The sequence below is a fragment of the Semicossyphus pulcher genome, unplaced genomic scaffold (assembly GCF_022749685.1).
Source record: "Semicossyphus pulcher isolate SPU_LCO1_2020_fin unplaced genomic scaffold, fSemPul1.0.p SCAF_24, whole genome shotgun sequence".
In the NCBI taxonomy this organism is placed as follows: Eukaryota; Metazoa; Chordata; class Actinopteri; order Labriformes; family Labridae; genus Semicossyphus; species Semicossyphus pulcher.
The window spans coordinates 14,803,151-14,827,711 of record NW_027211698.1 but is presented as its reverse complement, the minus strand read 5'-3'; the positions used below and the strand labels follow the sequence as shown (position 1 = coordinate 14,827,711).

Below are 24,561 nucleotides of genomic sequence, written 5' to 3'. Positions count from 1 at the left end.
CTCCTCTGCTCCCTTAAATCATGAGATGTTTGCTTAATAAAGCTGGATATCGTGCACAACAGGAGGTCATCTTTATGTATCACAGTCAGCGGAGGCGTTTGTCTTTGTAGGAAGCAAAATGAGCTTTCAGGGCGAGAAGGACGAGCTGCAGAAAGTCGCAAGAGCATCGTAAACCAATTAAATCTCAATAAAAGCTGAAAAACAGCCGCGCTAACAGAGTATGCAACATGTAGAGCTGCAACGACCAGTCGAATAACCAACTAATCATTCAGCAATAAGAGTCAGAGTGAAAACTTTTTCCTGTGTTGAACAAGAAAGAACGTATCTTCTGCAGATCATCTTTGCCTGCTTCACGTAGGAGAGAACCTCAGGAGAACCTCTGTGAAACGCACGCTCAATAAAGGTAAATTAATTTACAGGTGCGTCGTACTGAGACTTGAAACAGGCGACATCTTTGTGAAAAGATGCACGGAAATGAACCTGCCAACAATCAAATCTCAGGAAGATAAAAAGATGTGAGACTTTTACAACAGCTCGACGATGGCCGACTGAATCGCAGTTTAATCCTGAAAACTTAAAGATCCTGTATTTCTAATTAAATAAATCCTCGGAGCTCGTCTGAAATCAGCAACACGACCGACCTGCAACAAAAACAAGCCTCAACCAGCAGAAGAAGCTCGTCCGGATCGATCGCTCTCTCTCGCCGCTGCGTGACTTATCGTCACCGTTGGACGGCGTCTGTGAGCGATCACAGCTCTTGGCAGGATCCTCTCGTTATATAAAAAGCGTCATCCATCAACAGGCCGCAGATTATCTAACGAGAGGAGATGCTGACTCTGACCGACAGATCTGGGTCGATAAAGAGGAAGTGAAGTCAGGAAGCAGCTTGTTCCTCGGAGGAAAATGAGATCATGACGGCTCAGTAACTGTATCCTGACTCTGGGCTGAGCTGCTGCGGGCTCGTTAAGATAACTTATATTTTATTGAACGTTACCGAGTTTTTTCTGATGAATACATCGTGAATCATTTCAAGCACTGGTAGATTCCTGTGCCGTAAATCCAGGAGGCTCAGTCTGACTCAGAGACGAGTGTTTGAAAATATTTATGGGACTTTATTTGTTTGGCTTTCGTAAGCTGCTTGAGTCACTGGTCCGTAATTTCTGCAGAAGAGGTGACGAGCGCAGAGTCACCATGAGCCGTCGTCAAAGCAACAGGTTAAAAACACACAGCGGGTTTTCCCTCTGAAACAACTGTGAACTGTAACTGGATGCAGACCGACGCATGTTTCAGCTCTCAGTTTGACGTGAAGCCGAGCGTCCGCTGGTACCTCAGAAAGCAGCGCTGCTGCTGTGATTCATCACCAGCAGTGTGACTGATCTCGATGCATCTTGTGGTCAAATTAGTCACAATTTCAGTCGCTGGATGACGAGGTAACCTATGGCCTCGATATTTAAATATCTTGCATCTGCTCGTTTTCCAGGAAGGACACTTATATCTTTTATAAACAGGTCACAAAACAACAAAACAACGTCCACACTGCAAAACTAACTAAAAAAAGGCAGATTTAGGGGTGAAGACGATAAGAAACATCCCCTGATGACTCTGATGGCGGCCTTCTTCTCCTCCGCCGTCTAATCCCAATAAAACGCAGTGAAACATTTAAATCACAAACTGTCAGAGGGACACATGGAGCTCCACTGCGCCGTGCAGCGCGGCCGTGTGCAGCAGCTCCCACAGAATCACCACAACCGGCGTCTCGCTTCGTTTACGGGCTGAAGATTGAAATCAGCTGCTGTCGGGTTCGATCGGGGAGAAATGCTGCAGGCGTTTGGCGTTCACGTTTTAGGCGAGACTCAATGTTCCTGAGGCAATTTGGCAACGTCTGCTGCACTTTGACTCAGACTTTAACGTGAGTGTGTTTGTGCCTGAGCACATCACGTCCTGTCCTCTTTCACACAACAACCCCCGTCCCTTTGCCCCCGTTTAGCCCCGTTTGCCCCGGCTGTGGCTGGAGCAGAGGTTAGCAGACACCTTTTTCTCTCCACCACAACTTCGCCCCAGGCGCTTCCTCCCGCCCTGACTTCCTCTGACAAACACAACTTCCTGTAAGACACAGAGGAGAGATTAGTCAACGTGTTTTACAGGTTTCCCCCGATGTACTGAGGAGCATGTGGAGCTCTGCAGCGAGTCCCAGGCAGAGCGCTCTGAAGGCTCTTCTTACTCTCTAACTTTTCACCTTCTTCACTTTCTCTTGATAAATCTGCCTTTTTATGTCAGTTGTTTTCTCGCTGCAGCCTCAGCGTCCTCTGTGCAGCAACATTAGCAACCATGTGCTCCAAAAATAAACCTGTTGCCCTGCAGGGAGGACAGAAAGCCTCCGCTGGGTTTCAGTGTGGGTTAAATGTGCCCTGTGGTTGTTGGGTTGTTACTTTCTCTCTCTGCTGCAGCTTGAGCAGACCTATCATCACCGCTGAAAGCCGTCTCTAATGCCCTTCACCATGCTGCGACCTCTGTTTAGAGATGGCACACAAGTTGGTTAAAGCTTCGGCTCCCCAAAGCAGCAGCATGTGGCCTGTTTGAAGCTTTATTTCAGCCAGCTTTAATGGTAGTAACTAAGAAGCTCCTCCCGTGTGTCTGAAGGTGTGTCGCTCGCTGACTGACAGCTCTCTCCTTTCACGCACACGCTTTTCATCGCTCCGTGTTTGCTGCTCGTCCGTCTGCGAGGACAGCTGAGCGAGACAAACGATGCAAATCACCCAAGTTTGCATGTCGGAGATGAAAAAAACCTTTTACGAGGCTCTGCTGAAGCGTCCCACAACAGGAACAAAAACAACAACATAAACAGCGGCTACTGCTCTTCTTCTGCAGCAGTTAAACACTAAAGAGTGGACCTGGACTCTGAGGATTCTGGGTAAAAGAAATGAGCAAGTGTTTAGTCACTGGGCAGATGAAAGAGAGCGGGGTCGTTTCATTGTGTGCCAGCTTTATGATTGTTGTCTGCGCGAGGAGCTCGGCACAGAAACAACCTCGTGGCACGAGAAACAAAGAGCGCCTACCAGTCACACATGACGTCACTGATAGAGGGGAGGATGCTGGGATGAAAGAGTCGGACATGTGTGATTGATTAGTGATGCCTGGCACCAACGACGGAGACAAAGGGATGTTTCCTCGCTGTATAAGCTGCTATACTCTGTGTCGTCTGGTATGTGTCCAGTTAAACCGAACGAACATGTCACTGAACAAATAAGAGCCATGCAGACATTGGGTAATTCTTTGAAGCTGGTTGTTGATGGAAAAACGACTCCATTACCCAGAATTCCAGAGCGCTGCCGTCATAATTGGGTTGCGCCAGGTATTCATGAATCCTGCACAAAAAGCTGCAGAAGAAGAATGCTTCTGCAAACACAATCTGAAGCAGTGGATCCAAACGCAGCCAGCATGTCTGCTCTGCACACACCTACACATTTACACACACACACACACACACACACACTCTGGTGTTCCCCAGATGCCTGGGCAGGTTCGTACACGAGCGCCTGTCTGCTGTTGTGACTGCGATGCTCCGTGCAGAGGGTCTGCAGGTCCGATGTTATCACGGCGGCACTCTGGACTTATTCCAGGACTCATTCCACAACAAGCGCGCCGAACAAAGACGCCACATTCACACCTCTCTGCTGAGTGAATGGCTCTTTGTCACACGTCTTATCTGCTCCGCTCTCCTCCAGAGTTTTCCTTTTTGTTTCTTCTTGTCTGTTCCGTCTCCGCGCTGTCAGAACCGGTTTGTTTCTGCGCTGTAAAGAGGTCCCTCTGTTGGACTCTGTCTCTCCTGCCAATACAAATATTGATGCTCAAAGTCCACCGACACAAACCTGTTCGCTCTCTTTCTTCCTCCTCGCTGAAAAGTCGATACGCTCGATTACATTTTTACAAGCCAAGGACAAAAAGTGAGCTATGAAAACAAATCTTCAAGTTGCTGCAGTAACAGGCCTCTCACTCCAAACACAGGGCGCTTAATAATGGGGGCCAGATACGATTATTAATTATTAATTAATCATTACAGCAAAGAAATTCAGCTTTGTTGGTGGTTTGTTTGTTTACAACAAGAACTAAAGTGAACAAATTAACTAAAAGATGTCTTCAGTTTATTCCATTTAGTGCAGCCAGTTCAAGTATACTCGAACAGGAATCTTAGATCCACTTTCTGCCACCGCCTCGCCAAACGATCGTGCTGCATATAGTGCCAGTGGCTGTTGGACTGTTTTCGCTTTCTAGTTTCAAATGTTTGCACACTGACATGTTAGCCACAGGTAATTTCAGCTGGAACGCCCCCCAAAGTCGGAGGAGCCTCACCGACACCCGTACATGAAAGCTGTCGTATGAGCTGTTTATCATCACGTCTGTCTCATGAAATCAGCCGTACGCACGGGACTGTCCAACAATCTGTGGACATGTTGTGGAGCTCATGTTCGTCCTGTCTGTATTCAAAGAGAGCAAACACAACAGCTGTTTTACTGGAGGCGTCCAACTTGGTTTTACGACTTGTTGTACTGGAACGCGGACGCCATTCCCAGTTCAGACTCACGAGGTAAACGGAGTTACTCGTGCGTTTGTGTCCTGCTGTAAATTGTGCTCGGTTTACGAACGTAACGATCGGGGTGAGATGATCCCAGATCAGGTAAAGATTGCCCAAATCGTCTCAGAGATCTTGAGATCGGGATCGGGACATCCCTAAAAGAAATGACCGCCTTAAAAATCCAAATACATTCTTTTGTTTTCATAAACGGACGAATAAAAGAGAGAAAGAAGCTCTATTAATGATCTCTCCTTAGTAAGTAGGATCCACGGCTCCTCTCAGTTGTTATCAGCTGCTTTATGATGCGTTAGTAAGAATCATGTTTGTGATTTATATCAACACTTTACTATAAGATAAATAATGTTAATAAAAGCCACATTTTCTGCTAATTCTTTATAATCATTACAACAACATTTATATATATTAACAGCCGAGTCTTCATCTTTAATAATCCGACAGTAAACAAGTTTAGATGCTATTTTGAACACTTGTACAGTTATTATAAGCTACACTTTTAGAAGCTGCAGAAGAAGAGAGAATAAAAAGCTGTTTGTATAAAGAGATATTTCCATCGTACTGAAGCATCATGGGTAACAATGTCTTCACAGTAATGGCGGCTGTCCAAAAGAAGTTGTTTTTTTAGCACTTCCCTGAATCTTCTCCGATTTACCGGCAGGAACTTCACTGATCTGACCTCTGACCTGCTTGTCATGCAGCTCTAAAAGTCCCTGATATTCCAGGACTTCCCAAAAAAAATTCCCTGACCCAAATCCCAGGCTGGATTTAGCTCGGCTCAGCCTCCTTTCAGTTCGCCCCGTTTGGCCTCAGGACACAGCAGGTCCCACCAAACGCAGTAAAACCAGCATCTGTTTCCTGACGGCGGTTACTCCTCGGACTCCTGCCAGACGAGAATCTGCAGCAGGAGCGACGTGCGCTTTAAAGCAGATACGCTCTTTGTTTCACACGTCGCCGTGTGTCGTCGCCGTGTGTTAAAACCTCAGCAACAAGCACAACACGGAACGCCAATGCTGGTGTGTGTCTGTCGACGCCTCGTATCAGCCTGTCAGTCAAAGAGGAGGGGAGAAGTGGAGGCGACACTCCCATGATTCCTGTGTGTTTGAACTAGTTCACCTGCAGCTGCTCCACATACCTGTGATGGCTTTATAGACTTTCTAAGTGTTGTGCACCTGTTTGTGTGGGAAAATGCTGCTTATCATGTAATCTGTTAGGTCCTTAAGGTCACACGTAGGATTTCTTTCCTGGATTTTATTGTGTATTTACTGTATTACGATTAACGCTGCGGTCTGCAGGACCTTGCACCTCCGTCACCGACCATAAGACAGGTCAAAGGTCACCGGGTTCAGCGAGAGGAAGCTCGAACGACCTCCAGCAGCTTTTATCTGCTGGGAATACCGAGGGAGGCCTGAAACTGTCAACTGGAAACACATCTGGAAAACGCATGAGGAGAGAGAATACTGGATGTGTAGCAAAGAAAAAAGCCTGTATACGTGTGTGTGTGTGTGTGTGTGTGTGTGTGTGTTTCCTGAGGCCCGCCAGAGGAGGGAAGTTCAGCCGAGCTATTATAAGACCACAAATTAGGGCTCTCCGCAGCCTGAATGTGCTCTGCCGGGGCCTCATCAGCAGCACAATGAAGACTTAAGAATGTCAAAGCCTCAAATTTAGGAAGAAAAGACGGCGAGGACGTCGCCAGGAACGACGAACGCTCGGCTAACGGACCAACAACAACACACGCATCCTGTGTTTTATCTTTCAGTGGCTTTCTCTCTCATTTCTCCTCCGCCTTCACACCTGTCAGTACCTCTCAGGTGTGCTTAAGCTTCTTCGGTGTCAGACGAGCAAACATCTCCTCCTACGCAAACGATACAGCGACATGAGACGCAGCATTGTCTCCAGTTCACTGATGAATACAGGCAGACTGCTGCACTGCTGACACCTCGTTTTTCTCCTCTTTTCTTCTTCTCTAATTTACTCGCATGACGTGCAGAGCAATTAATAATACAAGATTTACATACTGTGTATAGTCTGTATAGTCTGTATAGTATACTGTATATAGTATCGTCATCTTGCGTCAATTTGTGGTTGTTTTATGTATTTTCTGAGTCATCGTGCATCTCTTAGGAAACATTGTGAGTCTTTGTGGCTGCTTCACATCAATTTTTGGTTGCTCTCTGCAGCTGTGTGGTTGCTCTCTGCAGCTGTGTGGTTGCTTTCTGCAGCTGTGTGGTTGCTCTCTGCAGCTGTGTGGTTGCTTTCTGCAGCTCTGTGGTTGCTCTCTGTAGCTGTGTGGTTGCTCTCTGCAGCTGTGTGGTTGCTCTCTGCAGCGTTGTGGTTGCTCTCTGCAGCGTTGTGGTTGCTCTCTGCAGCTGTGTGGTTGCTCTCTGCAGCGTTGTGGTTGCTCTCTGCAGCTGTGTGGTTGCTCTCTGCAGCGGTGTGGTTGCTCTCTGCAGCTGTGTGGTTGCTTTCTGCAGCGTTGTGGTTGCTTTCTGCAGCTGTGTGGTTGCTCTCTGCAGCGTTGTGGTTGCTCTCTGCAGCTGTGTGGTTGCTCTCTGCAGCTGTGTGGTTGCTTTCTGCAGCTCTGTGGTTGCTCTCTGCAGCGTTGTGGTTGCTCTCTGCAGCTGTGTGGTTGCTCTCTGCAGCTGTGTGGTTGCTTTCTGCAGCTCTGTGGTTGCTCTCTGCAGCGTTGTGGTTGCTCTCTGCAGCGTTGTGGTTGCTCTCTGCAGCTGTGTGGTTGCTCTCTGCAGCTGTGTGGTTGCTTTCTGCAGCTCTGTGGTTGCTCTCTGCAGCGTTGTGGTTGCTCTCTGCAGCTGTGTGGTTGCTCTCTGCAGCTGTGTGGTTGCTTTCTGCAGCTCTGTGGTTGCTCTCTGCAGCGTTGTGGTTGCTCTCTGCAGCGTTGTGGTTGCTCTCTGCAGCTGTGTGGTTGCTCTCTGCAGCTGTGTGGTTGCTCTCTGCAGCTGTGTGGTTGCTTTCTGCAGCGTTGTGGTTGCTTTCTGCAGCTCTGTGGTTGCTTTCTGCAGCTGTGTGGTTGCTTTCTGTAGCTGTGTGGTTGCTCTCTGCAGCTGTGTGGTTGCTCTCTGCAGCTGTGTGGTTGCTTTCTGCAGCTGTGTGGTTGCTTTCTGCAGCGTTGCGGCTCTTTTGCATCACTTTTTATTTCACTCGTGTCGCTCTCTGGATGTTTTGCATCCTTCTGAAGTCCTTCTGCTTCTTTTTGTGGCTGTTCCCCGTTTCGTTGCAGTTCTCTTGCATTTCTTTGTTGTGCTTTCCGTCTCTTTTTAGTTACTTTGCGGTTGTATCAAAACTCGGTGAACTATTTTTTCAGTTCTCTGTTGGTTCTCTGTTCTCATCTGGCGGTTTTGCATCACTTCTGGCGCCCTCTTGAACGTGCTTTGCATGTCCTTTGAGGATTTTTTTTGCATCTCTTTGTTGTTGCTTTACATCTTTATGCTTTAGGCTTGTGGTTGGTTCCTATTCAGTGATCCGTTCCAGGGTTTGGTGTCTTTAAATGTAGAATCAGTAACAGGGCAAATATAATATGTTAGGTGCTCTATGAGCTCGTGTATGAAAAGACTTTATTTGTAAGTTCAAAGCGAGAAGAAGAGAAGAATCAAAGAGACACTGGGGATAAAAACAGAGCAGTGTCTGCAGTCGAGGGACTTCTGGTTCAGAGAGCGTCCACGCTGTGGAACAAAGCCGGTGTTGTGAGCGCCGGCCATGGGATCGAACCCTCGGGCATTTCCCATCGGCCCATCGGCCCGTCCCGCGGCTCGGCCCAGGGGGAGCCGGAGGACGGACACACAGCGTTCCTTTCTCAACCACATCCTGTCGGAGCGACGAGACGGCCTGGCCTTCCCATGAGCCTCTGCACTCCCGGGTCATCTTTGTTCACTGAGAGGCATGCTGGGAAATTCACCATCACAGACAGACTGGTGTTTTTGGTTCCGCCGCAATCACAATGAGGGATTCACCACGACCGCAGACTCTGAAACTGTGAACGTCTTTATGTGGGTTTCAGCAGACAAACAACTCGCTCCTCCTCCTCCTCCTCCTCCTCCTCCTCCTCCTCCTCCTCCTCCTCCTCCTCCTCCGTCCGATGAACAACATGCAGACATATTACCCACAATGCTTTGACCTGCTGAGCTCTAAATGAACTGATCCTGTGCTGAAAACATTTTATATCTAATTAGAAAAGTGTTGTTTTGCTTAAAGCAAGTGGGCGTGATTTTAAGGTTCCCATCCGTCCGCTCAGCGGCCCGACCGTCGTCTACTTTCTTATTGATGGCGATGAGGTCGTCCTGTGTTTAAGTGACAGCAGAGGAAGCTTGTCTTTGCTGGCGGACAGCAGACTCTCAGCCTTGGAGGTCTTGTGGTTTGTCCGAATTCCTCATGAAGAATAATCTAATTGAGGAGCTCCTGCTGCCTCCAGCGTCTGGTCAGCACAGAGGCCACACACAGCAGCAGCAGAGCGGCTAACAAAGGCAATGTTCATGTCTGAGCTTTGGGGAGTCGAGACGAGTCTCAGACCGTTGTGTTTACAACTTACAGCTCTGGATCTGTGACGATGTGAACATGGGGTTCGTCCACATGTTGCTCGTCTGCAGGGGAACTGTGTCTTCTTTCCCAGCTGCTGAGGTTAGAGAGGGCTCAGAATATCAAAGCCACTTCCTGCCTCGTCGTGTCCGAGGGCCGTTCCCCCGGCGTGGTTTCACATAGAGCTCTACTTTCTGTCAAAGTGGAGAATCGGCGACAGAATGACGACATTTCACAGATAAAGAGTCTTAATTACGCGTCAACAATCGTGTGTCTTTGCCCTGACATGACGGTTTGTAGGGATGCACAGGAGAGCAGCTCCGGGACTGTTTGCATCACTTTTTATTTGCTTTGTGTCTCGTTCTGGATGTTTTCTGCAGCTCGTCTTGCATCACTTTTTTTCTCACTGTTTGACCCTTTGCTTGTTTTGGCTGTTTCGTGTCTCCTCGTGGTTGTTTTGCGTTACTTTGCGGACGCTTTCTGCAGCTTTGTGACAGGTTTGTAGGGATGCGTCGGAGAATCATCATCACGTTCAATCGATCACTGACTCCTTCCTCTTCAGTCGTCCTTATTGGAGCAGCTGCCTTGTTTCAGTCTCAGCTCGACCTTTTAAACTTTATTTAATTAACTTGCTTCCACGTGAGGCCTTTTATTGGAGTGTTTCCACCCTGTGTCCTCGTCCTTTTATCTTGTGGTGCCCTGCACGCCTTCAGTCGTCTCCTGACCGCGTTGTCTGCTTTTATTTGACTCTTTAAGAGCTCTGACGTTTTAAAGGCTTCTTAATGCAAATACAGTTTGATATTGCAATTAGACATAAGCAAAGAAGGAAACTGACTCAGGGAGGAAGTAAGGAACGTCTTCTAGCACGCTGACCCTGAAGAAGTCTTAAAAGACTAATGCAGAAATGTCACACTTATATTTTCACACCTTTGAGTGATTTTCTTTGCAACCAAGCAGCAAAAATAACTTTATAACTGGAAACAACGAACACACACAGCCGACAAACGCTGATGAAGACAGCAGGAAATGAGACAAACGCTGGTTTCAGTTCAGCAGACGGAGCCCGTGTTGCTCGCTGGATTCGTCTAAAGGTGGACAAAGAAACTTTCATCGTATAATGAAAAAGTAAAACCTCAAAACGAGCCGTAATGAGCGCCGACAAAGAGATAATGCACCACAATGCACTTGAAATGATTCCTGCACCTTTGAAGGCGGAGAGGAGGAGAAGTGTCGGTGTGCTGCAGACGTCCATGAATGCATAAAGCCCCGAGTTGTCCCTGCGCAGGCCTGCCGTGCGAACAGGCCTCCCCGCTGTAACAACAAACTGGACTCCTGCAGCGTTTGTTTGAGGTGGAGGAGGCGGGGGCCGAGGGGGCGGAGGGTGGGGGTTTGAACTTCAGAGATGTTGAGGGAAAGGCTGAACAGTTGAAGGAAAAAGGGGGCCCCGGGGTGCTGCAGGGGCCGCCACAGGAAATGGGTGGGGCTCGGTGGGAGGGGAGGGTGACGGATCGGCGGCCAAGACGTGGGCGGAGGAGGGAGGAGAAGTTCTCGAAAGCCATTAGCAGAACTTTTTATGCTGCTTACAGAGAACACAGCTCTGACTGATCGTAATAATAATGGGTCAGTTAGCTGCATGACATCATTCAGAGGTGTAAATGTCACCAGGTACATCATGTTTAAGATGTTTGTCTTCTTCTGATTCTCTGCACTTAAAGAAAGTTTTGACGTCTGATCTCCTCGCTTGGAAAACACCGGACTTTTTGTAGCTTTGGAAAGAAGGAAGAGGAAGATATTTCCCCGCACCAGAGCCAGAAAAACAGAAACAGAAAGCTGTCACATGAAGTGCTGCGCGTAATGTTGCAACTCTTTTCAACAAAGCAGCTCGTCTTGTCATCTACCGTTCCTAACGGTGTTCAAATGTGTGTTGAATCAGCTTGAGCAGCCCCGTGACGGAGAGGAAACGAAACTCACGCATTCTTCCTGTCGCCAAACGCACAGCCTCATGCCGCGTGTGCGCAGCAGGTGAAGCCACTCGGCGGCACCTCTGCTCCGTGAACGGGCCGTTCATGCGGACACAGCAGCGGGACGAGGTTCAGCTAATAACGGGGACACCTTGACTCAGAAGCCGACTCATGTTACTGCACGTCTGACTCAAGCATCCCACCGGGAACTTTTGGGAAAGAAAATCTACTTCCTGTAAAACGAGCTGACTTCTTAAGTGTCTGTTTTGGGACCCAAAGATATCGAAGACATTAGCAGCTAAATTTTAAGGAAGCTTGATCCAGAAGAAATCACCATTTTTGCTTCATTTAAAAGCATCGTTTCAGATTAAATTCCTCATGATGAACTTATTTTCCTGTCCCGGGGCATCACGCCCTGAACCTGAATGAAAAACTCTCTGCTCTCCTTTCAAAATAAAAGCGCAAACTGCTACAGCACACTCGCTGCCGGTGTAGTCTGACAGTAACCAGACTCCCCGCGCCGCCTCCAAACGCATTTGTTCAGCCGACACTTAGTGCCCGACGCTGCCAAATAATTGATGAGTCCAAAGCAACGACCGGCTCGGCTGTGTGTTTCCTTTGGCATCGGCTCGAAGCCGCTGGAACGAGAGGACTGAGACTCTGCTGTGTTTTTAGCTGAGAACAGTGAAGTTGTTTTCACACACGCGAGAAGAGGCCGCTTTTACCGTCTGAGAGCACAAACGCACCGTTACATGTCCGCAGGGGGTTGATCGGGTTGTTAGTCAACGCCGGTGACTCATTGATTTCTGGCTCACTTTGCAGCCTGAACAAAAACTCCATTGATTCCAGCTCTGAGGTCCTCATTAAGGAGCCAATTAAAGTGAACGCTGGGGCTGTTTTATGATTCCAGTATTCAGCGTGGAGCATGCATCACCTGCTGGACGGCTCTGAGCTCTGTTGTGTTGTTTACTGAGTAAACACGATGAAATAAACACATTTAATCGACAGATGGAGACAAACTTTCCTCTGTTGCATTTGAAGCGTTCCTCGTCAGCTCCATTCAGAATTCCATTTGCAATTTAATCCAAACTAAAATCCAATAAAGCCAAACTCTGAGAGCTCACACTGACTGCTCTGACTGTGCTGCAGTGTGTTGCTTGGAGCCGTCGGCTGCATTCGGCTCACTCTTTTCCTCCCCCTGATGCCATCTGCAACCAAGCAGCAAACAAAACCAATGCCCCACTCAGCAGTCTCCTGTGTTTAACGGACTTTCCACCAGTGATGTCGTTTGTAGGTACTGTTTTGGCGCACTTTTTTATTCCGTTGTGTCAGCCTCCAACTTCTCCTGTCACCTCTGTTTCTCTCATACAGCTGCTTTAAGCAACCCTGAAAGAAATGATCACGATTAGCAAAGTTCAGCACTCACCATGAAAGAAGCCTTTGACCTTCAGGTATCCGACGCTGAGGCGGAGCACGGACAGCTTGTCCAGCCGAGCCCTGACCTCCTCGGTGAAGGGCAGCAGGCTGGTGAGCTTGTCCAGCTCGCCGTTGAGGCGGTCGCGGTGCCGTTTGGACGGGTTGGACTTGGCGCCATCGGGAGGTGGAGGTTTGGGGCTGCGGGTCAAAGAAGACGTTAAAACAGAGGTTAGGACTCGTTTCAAAAAGGTGGGTTTCTGTGGAGACACAATCTGAAGTTTAAGCTCGAGGCTGAACGCGTCCTGTACACAGACGTCCATCAGCGCAGCAGCAGCTGGCACACACAGAGATGCAGCACAGCAGGCCGAGGGGACAGACACATGGCTGCTGACAGACAGAGCTGACAGGTGATCACCTCCACTCTGCTCCCTCTGCTGTTGTCATGACGCCTCACCTGCTCCTGGACTTGTTTATCACCTTCTCGGCACCTTTCTGCTACACAAACACGACTGAGACGATGCCGACTCGGACGGGTCTGTGCGCTCTTTGTTTACTCAGGTTTACACACACACTGAGCGACAGGACACGAGGAGTTTCCCGCTTTTAAAAGGTCTCATTTATTCAGAGGAAACGATGAAACGGATATTTTAAATATAAGTGTTCACAAGTTCACAAGTTGTGGCAAGTGAGAACCACGTAATCTCACACATCGTTTTTATATTTGCAACTGCTCCTCATTTCCTGTTTCAGCTAAATCGCTCCTGCAGGCAGCTTCAGTCTACCTTTCTATACGTGCATGTCTGTGCCGTAAAGACTGAGAGGAGAGGTAAATAAACTGCCATCGCTCAGCGTGTTTGTATCTGTAACTGAACTCTGGTGACCGGCAGTAAACCCGGCAGCTCCTCGTCTCTAACTCAAACCAGACGTCCTCTGCACAGAGCGGCGTTTCTCTTCTTTCTGCAGAGAGGGTGTGAAGCCGTGGAGCGCCTCAGACTGAACCTGGAGAAACCACGCGGTTGCATTTCGGTTGATTAAGTGACGCGTGTTTTCAGCTCTCTCAGAAAAACAAGAGACTTCTCCTGACGTTCAAAGTTCTGCTCAGCTGTTCTCATCGTTTTAAAACTCATCTTTACTTCTGCTTTCTAATTTAAGACAACAAAGTTTCCAGAGAGCTGCGTCTGTCATCTCTGTCATTTCCCCTTCAGAGGAAATCTTTGAACCAACGTAGACTTCTTTGTCTTCTGAAGGAATATTCTCATCAATAAATCGTGTAAAGGTTCCAGCAAAACAACCCCCAACAGAAAGTCCACTCTGCTGGAGCTCAGAGCTGGACAGGAGTTTAACTTAAAGCCAACAGAACATCTCTATGACGACGCCTGAGAGCGCCACTGTTCCTGACGTTCACATGTGTGATGTTCAGGCAGCTGATCCAGTAAAGAGACCGAAGGGGCGAGAAAAGTGTGTCACTGTTTGAGCAGGTAAAAAACCTTAGTTTGTCCGTCATTCTGGTAAACTCAATATGTTGTGACTTGTAACAGTTTCAGGTAGAAGAAGATGCATTGTGGGAACTTTTTGTGGCCCGAGTTTAATCATTTCTGCTCCAAAAACGAAACCGTTAAACGACGACGTCTTGCAGAATTCGCGAGCCGCAGCGCTGATGAATAAAGTTTGCAGCACGTTAAACGTCGGGTGTCTTTTGCTTGGCATCTGGTCGATGCGGGAATTGAACCGGTGACCTTCCAGCTACAGGTCGGTCCCACACAGAGCAGCTGCATGTCTGCTGCCTCTCACGTTAAATCAGGTTCAGATGTTCCTGCTGATGACGCCGCTGGGGATTTCAGGTCAGGTGAGGCCAACGCTGGAGCTAGCTGTGTGTGTGTGTGTGTGTGTGTGTGTGTGTGTGTGTGTGTGTGTGTGTGTGCACCTGCATAACTTCATACTTTCTAAGCACTGCGGCTTTGACCCTTTAACCTCCTGATTACTCGAACATTCGTGTGTCAGAACGTGCAGCCAGGAGCTGCAGAGAAGGTGAAGTGATGTTTGTGCTGCAGTTTGTGTCCGCAGATATTTTATACGTTTCACACTTTGACACATAAGACAGAAACACCTGCATTATGAACAGAAATAATTACACAAACTTTCTGGCCTCTTCTGGCTTTTGAAATTGTTGGAAAGTAACTGAAACTGTGTAGCTGCTGACGCGCTGTTAGCCAGAACAACATGTGATCAACGCTGCAGAGAGCACACTGCACAGGTGAGTGTGCTGGAGTCAGTAGTTAATAACTGGATGTAGTTTCATGTTTTATTGTTGTTAAATCCTACTGTTTCATTTACAGTTACACTGCTTCAGAAACGTGTCGGAGACGGCATCAAGAGGAAGAAGGATTCATGTGAGGACAGCAAGAGGTCAAGGCTTCGTGAGGTGAGTGCCTAAAGGTCAGTAAGGATGACATGAAGAGGAAGAAACACGAAGAACGCAGCTGTTTCATCACGATACGATTATGTGACCAACGATACGATATTTACCGATGTCACAAAGTCGATTTCAGAGGCCTGCGATCGATACACACCATCGATATCTGTTCTGTCGTTTACGGTGGAGTGGGAAGTGCTAGCTGACCTCGGAGCTGCGGAAGCGCTAAAGCCGTGCCGTGGGAATTTCAAAATAAAGGTGATATGGATCGATATTTGCATCGATGACGTATCGTTGGTCATTGAACCGATATATCACAAGTTTGGATGTACGGTCAAATATGTTGAAATATAACGACCACAAGGGTAAAAATGAAACCCAAACGGAGTCTGAAGAAAGATTGTCTTTAACCAGAGTTCAGTTTTTCTGCAGATGCGTTATTTTAAAGTTAATATCACTCGGAAAAGTTAAATTACGCCGTGATACAGGTGAAAGTCACGCCTGTGTCCTGCTGCAAGGTTTGCTACATGTAGACAAGAGATGAATGTGACGGTGGACGGACCCGAGGAACACTCTCAGGTCTGATTTTAAAGTTTAACTGCTGCAAAAATGACCAAAACGCAACTAATAATAAGAGAGAAAAACTAATGCATGAACTGTAAGAGCAGTTTACTGTGCGATGCATGAAAGTTGCATCAAATATAACAGTCGACGTCTCTCTTACACGACCCTCATTTAGAAACAGCGTTAAAGGGAGGAACGAGGAGGCCAGGCCGGGAGGGAGAGATTAGTGTGCCACAAAATATGAAGAACAAACCGTCCTCTTCACCGGTCGACTGCTTTTAATAACGACCAAAAATCCTCCTAAAAGCAGCAGAACTTCTGCCTGTGAAATATTTCCCTTTTTAAAAAGGTGCAGCAGAGAAGCGGAGCCGGCCTTTTCTCCTTGCAGAAGTCTGATTTCACACTTTAAATCCCCTCCTTGTAACGTTTATGATCCATCCCAGCTGTTAAAGGGATAAAGAGTGTGAGGGAAACGTTATGAGCCGAGTGTCTGAACTGTAACTGTAACATAGATGTGTAAAATGTGGACCCCCCCCCCCCTCCTGTAAATAAGACATCTGCTTCCAATAATACCCCAGAACACGACAGATCTGAAACCGGGCTGGGAGATGGCTATCGCCGCATTCCTGCCGGCACAAGAACAATGAGCGGCCAGTGTTGTTTCTTCTCGCTTTATCTACTCCATCAGTCCTGGAAGGGGCGTGGAGATATATATACGAGTGTGTGTGTGTGTGTGTGTGTGTGTGTGTGTGTGTGTGTGTGTGTGTGTGTTGGACTTGGAGAAACACTCCCCTGCGCTCACACAAAGGCACTTTGTCTCCGGCGGGGCAACGACACCTTTACGGAACAAAAGAAGCTAAATATGAAGTTGGCATCGGCTCCCAGCTGGAGCTATGATACGGATATCAGACCTGGGAAGCCGATACCAGAGCCGATATTTCAGCTACAGATATCTGAGTTAGTGCCGATACTCCACGTCCTCATCTATATTGTCTTATTATGTCATTTAGAGCAGTTTAAAGCCTCATTGTTAAAGATTTAACAGAACATAACAGTTAACTGAATTTATTTGTGTTTTGGGCAGTTTGATGGACAGAATAAGATATCTAAAGGCTCTCTTTGGAGACTTTTCACAGTTTAGATTCACCAATCAGCAAAACAATAATTTGTTGCAGCCCTACTCGCGATATCCACAGACTACAGCTGCACAATATGACCATATATATATATATCGTCACAGCGATCGTGTGTCTCTACATCGTCTCCGTCTCCAGCGGCTGAACTGAAGTTCTCAGTGTCGCACGTGGCCGTGAACCTGGAGCGAAGCACAGAGGGAGGCGCCGTCTGTTAACGTGGAGAGGGCCGACACACAGTGTTCATTCACTCAGGACTGTCCAACAACCGGCTTTAACATGTGGTTATTTCATACAGACGAGTGATGTGTTTCCAGAGAGCATGCTACGTGACAGATATCGTTCTTCAAATGACGAATGATTTACTGTAAGTTTCTTCAGTAAAAACCTCAGAATCAAGGTTGAATATAGTAGCATATTTACTGCATGTATTTCTGGTCATTCCATAGGCTGAATAAAAAGGATCATAAAAATAATTCCCTATCTAATCGATCAGAATTAAAGGCAAACATGTGAGCGTCCTCTGTGTTGTTTCGCTCTGGTGTCGTAACGTCTTGGACGCGAGAGTTTGGAGGCTGACGCCCGTCACATGTCGGTCATAAGAGAAACAGTGCGTCTAACAGCCCGTCTCATACGCATCAGCATGACCTCTGCACACAGAACATCCAGCCACACAAAGCTAACCAGCAGCTGCATCTGACCAGTTCACTCCTGACCGGCCATTGCTTTCACTTTCATGGGAACAGTCTGTCGGCCGAAAGTGAACAACAGACATCAGAACAGAAAAATGTTTACACACGTTTAAACTCGTCTGACACCTGTGACGACCAACCGTCATCACGAGGACACGTTTAAATAATGTACATGACGTTCATTCGGCCGACATGTGTCCAAACTAAGTTGCTATTTTTAATGACTTGGGGTTGAGTCTAAAATGAGAACGAAAACAACAGTGTCATTCTTAAACCACAGTGAGTGTTCTTGTAGGTTAGAAGGAATTACCCAAACAGTTTGTCACTCATCTTTGAACTTTAATAACCCCGTTCTAACTCTGCTGTTTGCTAAGCTGTGCTACGTCTGCAGAAGCTGCAACACAGTGGAAATAATAAAAATGATTTTTCTACTTTATCGTCAAATATCCACAAAATGTCTTTACGATGCTCTCAAAGGTTCTGCACTGCTAAAGGTCGCAGGTCTCCAGCTAGCCTCGCTAACAAACAGCTGCGTTTACACTGCAGGTGTGTGCATGAGCACTTTGTTTAAAGAGAGCATCATATATTCAGAAATATAAATGGACCCTGTTCTATTTTAAACAGCAGGTTATATTGTTGTACAAGATGCAGTTATGATGAAAGATGTAGCCTCTTATCATTGTATGTGCTAGCATTGTTAGCATGTGCTGCTGTGACGCCACCAGGGCAGAGATGGTTCAGCTGGTGGAGGGTCAAGGGTGAGGTGAAAGGTGGTGTCATGCAGAGGCAGGTACACCGGTCATCGATCGGTTGCCATCATTTATCAGGCTGAAGCCACAGTTTGTAAGTTTTATGTGACAAAAACAAACAACAGTGATGCTGTGCTAGCTGACAGCGTTTAGTGCAGTGAGTGTTTGTCCACTAATAACATGTACTTTTTAATCCTGCTGGTTTCGGAGGAACACTCGGTATCAAACGATACTCAAGTCCAGGTATCAGAATCGTTATCGTGTTGGAACAAATGTTGGCGTAGGATCTCGACTCATCCCTAGTGTGTAAACGTTTCTGTCTGTTTCTGTCCGCAGCATCAAAAGACGGCGAAAGATCCTCGACTTCAACCTCTTCCAACTCTTCTGACATGAACTCGAACACCAGCTCAGAGATCTTATCCTGCAGCTTCAGAGGTTTGGACCTCACTGCTGCTGCTGTGGTTGCATGGGAGCAAATCCCTGCAGCCGGGGTCCAAGAAGTCTTTTAAAACGGAGAGGCTTTTACAGCCGCTCTGGATTCAGTGTGCAAGAGTACTGAACCCTCCTTCTCCACATGTATAACTGCACTGTGTTTGGGGCTTAGGTGAAGCGCACACAGACACAGACATTAGCATGAATTTAAATGTTCTACTTTTACAATGCATGTAAACATAAAGGTAAAGCGCCTCAGGGTGCGCTGCAGTCACGCCGCCTCTGGACTCGTCTGTGGGTTAAACAACTCTCTCTCCCTCTCTCTCTCTTTCTCTCTCTCTCTCACTCTCTCACTCCAGAGAGAAAAAAGTGAAAGAGAAACTTTTCCTAAAAGCCCAGGCGAGAGTACATGGCAGGCTTACATAACCGTTTGCGTGACACTGAACTATGTTAATTTGTGTTGAGGGAGGGAGGAAAGAAACAACCCCCCAAAAAAACACACAGAGACACAGAAGGAAAGACAGGAAAAAAGTATGTTGTGGCAGTCGGAGGAGGAGGAGAAAAAAAACAGAGCGCGTCTCAGATTACGCCATCCTCCCTCCCTCCCTCCTCCCTCGTGGAAACATCGCGTGAGAGCGCTCTCGCTCCACGTCCTGATTATGATTAATGCAGGTAGTACCACACACACGCTGAAACCGCGGTTCTGGCAGGGTTCTGCCGTGGTTCTCTGCGCGGGGGCTGTGGTTCTGTATGGAGCAGTTAACACTCCCGTCTGGCTTGTTAAAGTTAAAAATCACAAACTGGTAAAATCACAGCGAGGAGGACAGAGAGGCTCAGAGCAGCTCCAGGGTTATGAGAGGGTTCTTTGCAGCACCGTGAAGGGTCTGTTTCAGCATGGTGCTTCGGAGAACATCTCTGAAGGGTTCTTCAGAGCTCTATGATGGCTCTTAAATGAACTTTTCTGAAGAGAACGTCTCTAAAAATGTTTTTTAGTGCAACACAAAGAGTCAACAGTAAAAGACTGTCTCATGGTGCTTTAGGGAACGTCTCAATAAAGTTCTTCAGAGTGCTCTGAGGGTCTAAAATAAACTCTCTAAAAATGTTCTTTATTGCAGCACAAAGAGTCTCTTATGAACAGTTAAAGCGTGATGTTTTGGGGAATCTCCCTAAAAAGGTTCTTTACAGTATCATCCAGGGTCTGCAAAATACTAGGAGCATGGTGCTCGAGCTGACCGCTCTAATGGGTTCCATATGGTACCGTGAAAGGCCTATGATAGCGAGCATGGTTCTTAGGTAGAGAACCTTTCTGAACGGGAACTACTAACTTGACATGTCTAACAAGAGCCCTTTAGGCTGCTTCTTTGCAGCACCATGAGGGTTCTTTAACCAATTTTTCAGAAGGTCTTTTTGTTCCATCATTTAGTGTTAGAATAAATAATAAAGTTATGGTTCTTTAGGGGACTGAAGGTTCTTTATTGTTCCATTAAAGCTCAGTTATAAACGAGACGAGTGCTTAACACAAGTTTTCTTAAAGCGTCACAAATGGTCTCTGAGAAACCATCTGAGCACGGTGCTTTAGAGAACCCTGACAAGTTCTCTGCAGTATTATAAAGGGTCTATTACCTGCTCTCTAATGGTTCTTTAAAGAACCACTTTGAAAGGTCTTTCTAAGTACCATAAAGGCCCTATGATAATCTCTCTAAAGGTTCTCTGCAGCACCGCTAACAGTCCATCAAAACTATTTGATCAACCTCTCTGAAAGCTCTGATGGGAACCATTTCATCATGTTGCCAGAGTACCGGTTCTAGGAGCCTACATCCCCTGAAGGTTCTTTGCAGCTCTAATTAATACAACTTCTGTGACAGCATCAAAGGAGGAGGAAGACGTGTGCATGGGAGCGTTAAAGAACCAGCACAAAAAGGTTATTTATGGCACCTTTACAGACCATGAAGGGTCTAAGAGGAACCATTTGAACAGTGTGCTGAAGAGAACTTTTTGACAGCATCATTAAGGCTCTCTAATAATAACACTTTTGACTTCATCAGGGAACATGACCGAATAAATGCCTATTTAGGGCTCTTTAAAGAACGTGACCTTTGACCTTCATTAAGGGTTCCTTGGATAGATCGGCCCATTTTAAACCATTGAGATCACCAGGAGTCATGTTTAGTTTCTGTAAGGTACCTGAAGGCCACAGGCACTTGTATTTACAGTTTCATAACGGAGGCACGGCGCGTCTTTCACAGAGCGATTCCAAAGAATAACTGTCTTTATTTGCTCGTCCGGGGTCCAGCGAGGCCGAGGACCCCTGAGATCAGAAACATCCAGAGAAATCTCGAGTGACATCATCTCTGACACAACGCAGGCGATCAAAGCTGGGAAATCAGTGTATGACCGCGCCAGAGAATACATTAAAGTAAACAGACACAAAACTGTCCAGAGAGGCCCCCTCCCTGTGCATTTCTCCACACATAACTCTAAAGGACGATTTTCTGCTGCTAAAGTATGCAGAAGTGGTTTTCAAACTGTGGTCTGGGGCCCTCCAGGGGTTTCTGAGGGGAAATCCAGGAGAAAACAAGAAGTTGTGTGAATGTACATTTAATTCAAGCAACCATAAGATCGTGGAGAATGATCAGGAAACTCTGCTTCTTCACATGAGAACAAATACATACGTTCAGTGAAGTTACACATTATTCGAGCAACTGGAAACACAGCCGTCTCAGATGGTATAATTAGATTGAAACAATCCTGAAGCAACAGTTTTCTTTATGTTCCACCCGTACAGGCCCGCAGCGCTGCTGGACTTCAGCACTTCACATTGCCTCGGTCTGGCTGGCCAACATTGCATAACCACAAGCAGGGAAAATAGACTTTATGGCCTTATGGATTTAACTAAAGACAATGTAGCTACTATTGCAAGCAACCTACTACGCTGCTCTTATTACCATGTAAGACAGGCTGTAATGCATACTGTGTGACTAAGTCTGGAGATGTTTGCACAGCTGTAACCACCTTAAAAAGAAATATCTCTAGTGTATTGGTGCAGAGCGTCAAGTACGACCTGTATGTGTGCACTAAAAGTGATTATACACACTAATGCATGATTCTTCTCGCAATATTATACGTTGTGTGTTTTAGTCTTTATAAATCCGCGACTGAAGCACACGTTTCTATAAGCGTAGTATTGCAAAAGTATTGCAGTAAAAGTACAACAGGGTCAGCAGTTAAAGTGCCTTCAAGACTGTAATACAGACATTTCACACCGATGAGTTATGAAGTACAATAAAAACATACACTATGTGATTCTATAGGTACAGAACCGGAACATTGCAGGGATTTAAGTGTGTTTAAACTTACATTTTCTGGACCGGCTTCTTCCGTTTCTTCGCCGCGTACAGCGCCGTGTTCGCCAGCATGGTGACTTCAGCAAACTAAGTTCTATAAAGTGGCTTGATCCCGGGTTAAATGTTCGCGTTAACGGGTCCAAACGTGCTCGGAAGACTCACATCCCTCGAAAAACGTAAGAAACGGGAAAAAGACACGGTAAAATCCCCTTTACGTTCTTACGTCTCGTACGCCTGTGAGCTATAGGAACTACTTTTTGTCTAGTTTAGTTTCTCCAAACGTCCATCAGACGTAAGAAAACTCTCACAGCTTCTCATAATCCCAACATTCCAGTATTTCCACGCCGATCTGACGAAATACCGGGACTCATGGACGTTAAAAAGAGTCCTCGGTGGGTTTTCACTGCAGTCCTCTGTCTGTGCGTCAGCCCCGTTGTGATTTGACAGGGCTGCTGCAGCTTCTGCTGCTGCCGCGCGCTCCCGTCTCACTTTGTGTGTGTGTGTTTGAGTCACTGTAACGCGAGTGCAGAAATATTTAAGGTGGTCCGAATGTGGGGCAAGTGAGACTGAAGACCGCAGACGGGGAATGACTGGAAAACTGCATTCCAACCCGGCCCACCTTAAGGAGGATTTTCGTTCTTGTCACCGTATTATATTACTGTATTATTAATGATTCATAGCACTAATAAACACATTGAAATATAAATACACTTGTTGAATACTTAAGTAAACGTATTAGTTGTTTACTCTTTTTGTTTTGTTGTGTTTAACAACTTACGTTTTATGAAATCTAATTTGAAACAGTTCAAATATGATAATAAGAACAATAATAATAATAATTAAACAATGGCGACAAATATTTTAATTTATAGATATACCAATAATTTCATTCTATTATAAACTTCTTAAAATAAACACATTAAATGCTTTAACTGTGGCTTTTAAACATACTTTAACCTTTTGATATATTAATATAAATTTGAATAAATAAATACTTAAATTTGTGATAGATTTATCTTATATTATAGTTTGAATTGGGAGGACACCGCTGGGTTATTCTAGGAGAACTCAGTATCCCACAATCCTTCAGGGACCAGTGAACGTCCACGTGTGTCTACAGAGGTCAGCTGTAAAATTGTCTTTGTTCTGACAGCAGAAGACATCAGGTTTATTACTGATGATAGAAGTTTTATGGACATATTAACCATCAAATCATTAACAGTTACTGCTTTTCGATGATTGAATTAATTCCAAATATGTTTCTAACTTTGCAACACTTATTTTTTGTTGTGTAGACGAGCCCTATAGGTTAGGGGGGTTTAAAGGGATATCTTCCCCCTCGACCACTTGTGTCAAGGCCCCATCTTTTGCTCTGAACGGGACCTCTGATTGGCTGTTATTTATTGAGCCGTATAATGTCGTCTCTAATTGAATTGTTTTGGCTTGCTTTTGAAGGACGTGCAGGTTCTGCAGGATTTGATCGGCTGAGTCCTTCAGGGAGATCCTGACCCTGAATTGAGACCTGTCTTCTGTCACTCTAACTCTGTCTATAAAGCCTTGAAATAGCTGGTGGTCAAAAGTTAAAGCTCTCACTGAGACATTCAGGAGAAGTTCCCAGCCCTGCGCTGTCACGTCTGGTAAAAACAAAGTGTCACATCAGTCACACTTTACCCGACGTTGTTAAAACACACACTTTGGCAGCACTCAGTGTGAATTTGTCACTCTGGCTGGGCGGTGATCTGCAGGTGGAGGTTCACTCTCTTTTCACTGTTGCTTCACTCTGCCTGTGCTGGCTAAAGTCACGATATTAGTCCATGAAACAGCCAAAGTGCGAGTACATATTTGTTTAATGTTTGGGCCATTTGGCAGTCAGTCACCGTGTCCTCCTACGCTCTGTCAGAGTGAGGTGAACCGCGCTTCACAGGGTCGTGAACTTGAAGGATTTCTATATTGTTCTTTGTATTCAATAAAGCAAACGTCAGGTGATATATCATTGTGTTTTTGTTCTTAGTGAAAGGCTTGCTCCGGCACGCCAGGAGCCACATTCTCAAATCCGAACGGCACACAACTCCAGCTCGGAGCTCTTCATCCGTTCAGTCACATTATCCCTCCTCCAACATCTGTCGGTTGTAATGTAAACGGGAACTTTTTGCTTGTTTTTCTTTTGTGACTTCTCGTCATGACGGCTCAGGTTGTGTAACTCGCTGACGACTTCCAAGATCGCAGTTGTGAATATGAACTGTCACGCTTTTGGACGCTTCTGGACGGAAATAATGATGCGAAGGAGTGAAAAGCACAATCTGGGTTTTTCATTCTGTTTGAAGTTTAAAGGGTCAGAGCTGCTTTGTTCTGCAGGATGAGCAGAAAATACATTTTAGTTTCATGTTTTACTATAAAAGTGAAAGCAAAGTCTAAAAATCTGAATATGCAGCCTCAAATCTCAGAAGCTGTAGCGCCCTCTTGTTGTAAGGGCTTATTACACTGCCAGTTCAAGGAGGGATTATTACACCTCTGTTATGTTCTGTCTTCTATGTAAACGCACGGTAGTGGTGGGGCAAAGTCGTTCCGCCTCTGAGCGGACAGCGGAGTAACAGAGGTGAAATGGCATATGTGTAAACAGAGCCGGCAGGGCGGAACAGGGCCTTGTGTGTGTATCTGAACATTTAAAAACACACACTGGGGCGGCCTTACGCCGGCGCTGCGTGGTCCAATGTAGGTTGACAAAGGTGGCATGAGGAC

General features: G+C 46.3%; 1 protein-coding gene across 1 annotated transcript in view; it reads right to left on the bottom strand.

Annotated features, from left to right (window-relative positions):
• The window catches only part of LOC138603317 (aryl hydrocarbon receptor-like), a 58,903-nt gene extending 36,665 nt beyond the window's left edge, over positions 1-22,238 (bottom strand). Inside the window, exons 1-2 of the mRNA XM_069675017.1 lie at positions 21,836-22,238; positions 12,506-12,693 (exon numbers count right to left, since the gene is read on the bottom strand). Of these exons, the coding sequence (XP_069531118.1) occupies positions 12,506-12,693; positions 21,836-21,894 (247 nt within the window). The 5' untranslated portion in view covers positions 21,895-22,238. The remainder of the gene's footprint in view (positions 1-12,505; positions 12,694-21,835) is intronic.
• Between the last annotated feature and the right edge of the window lie 2,323 nt (positions 22,239-24,561).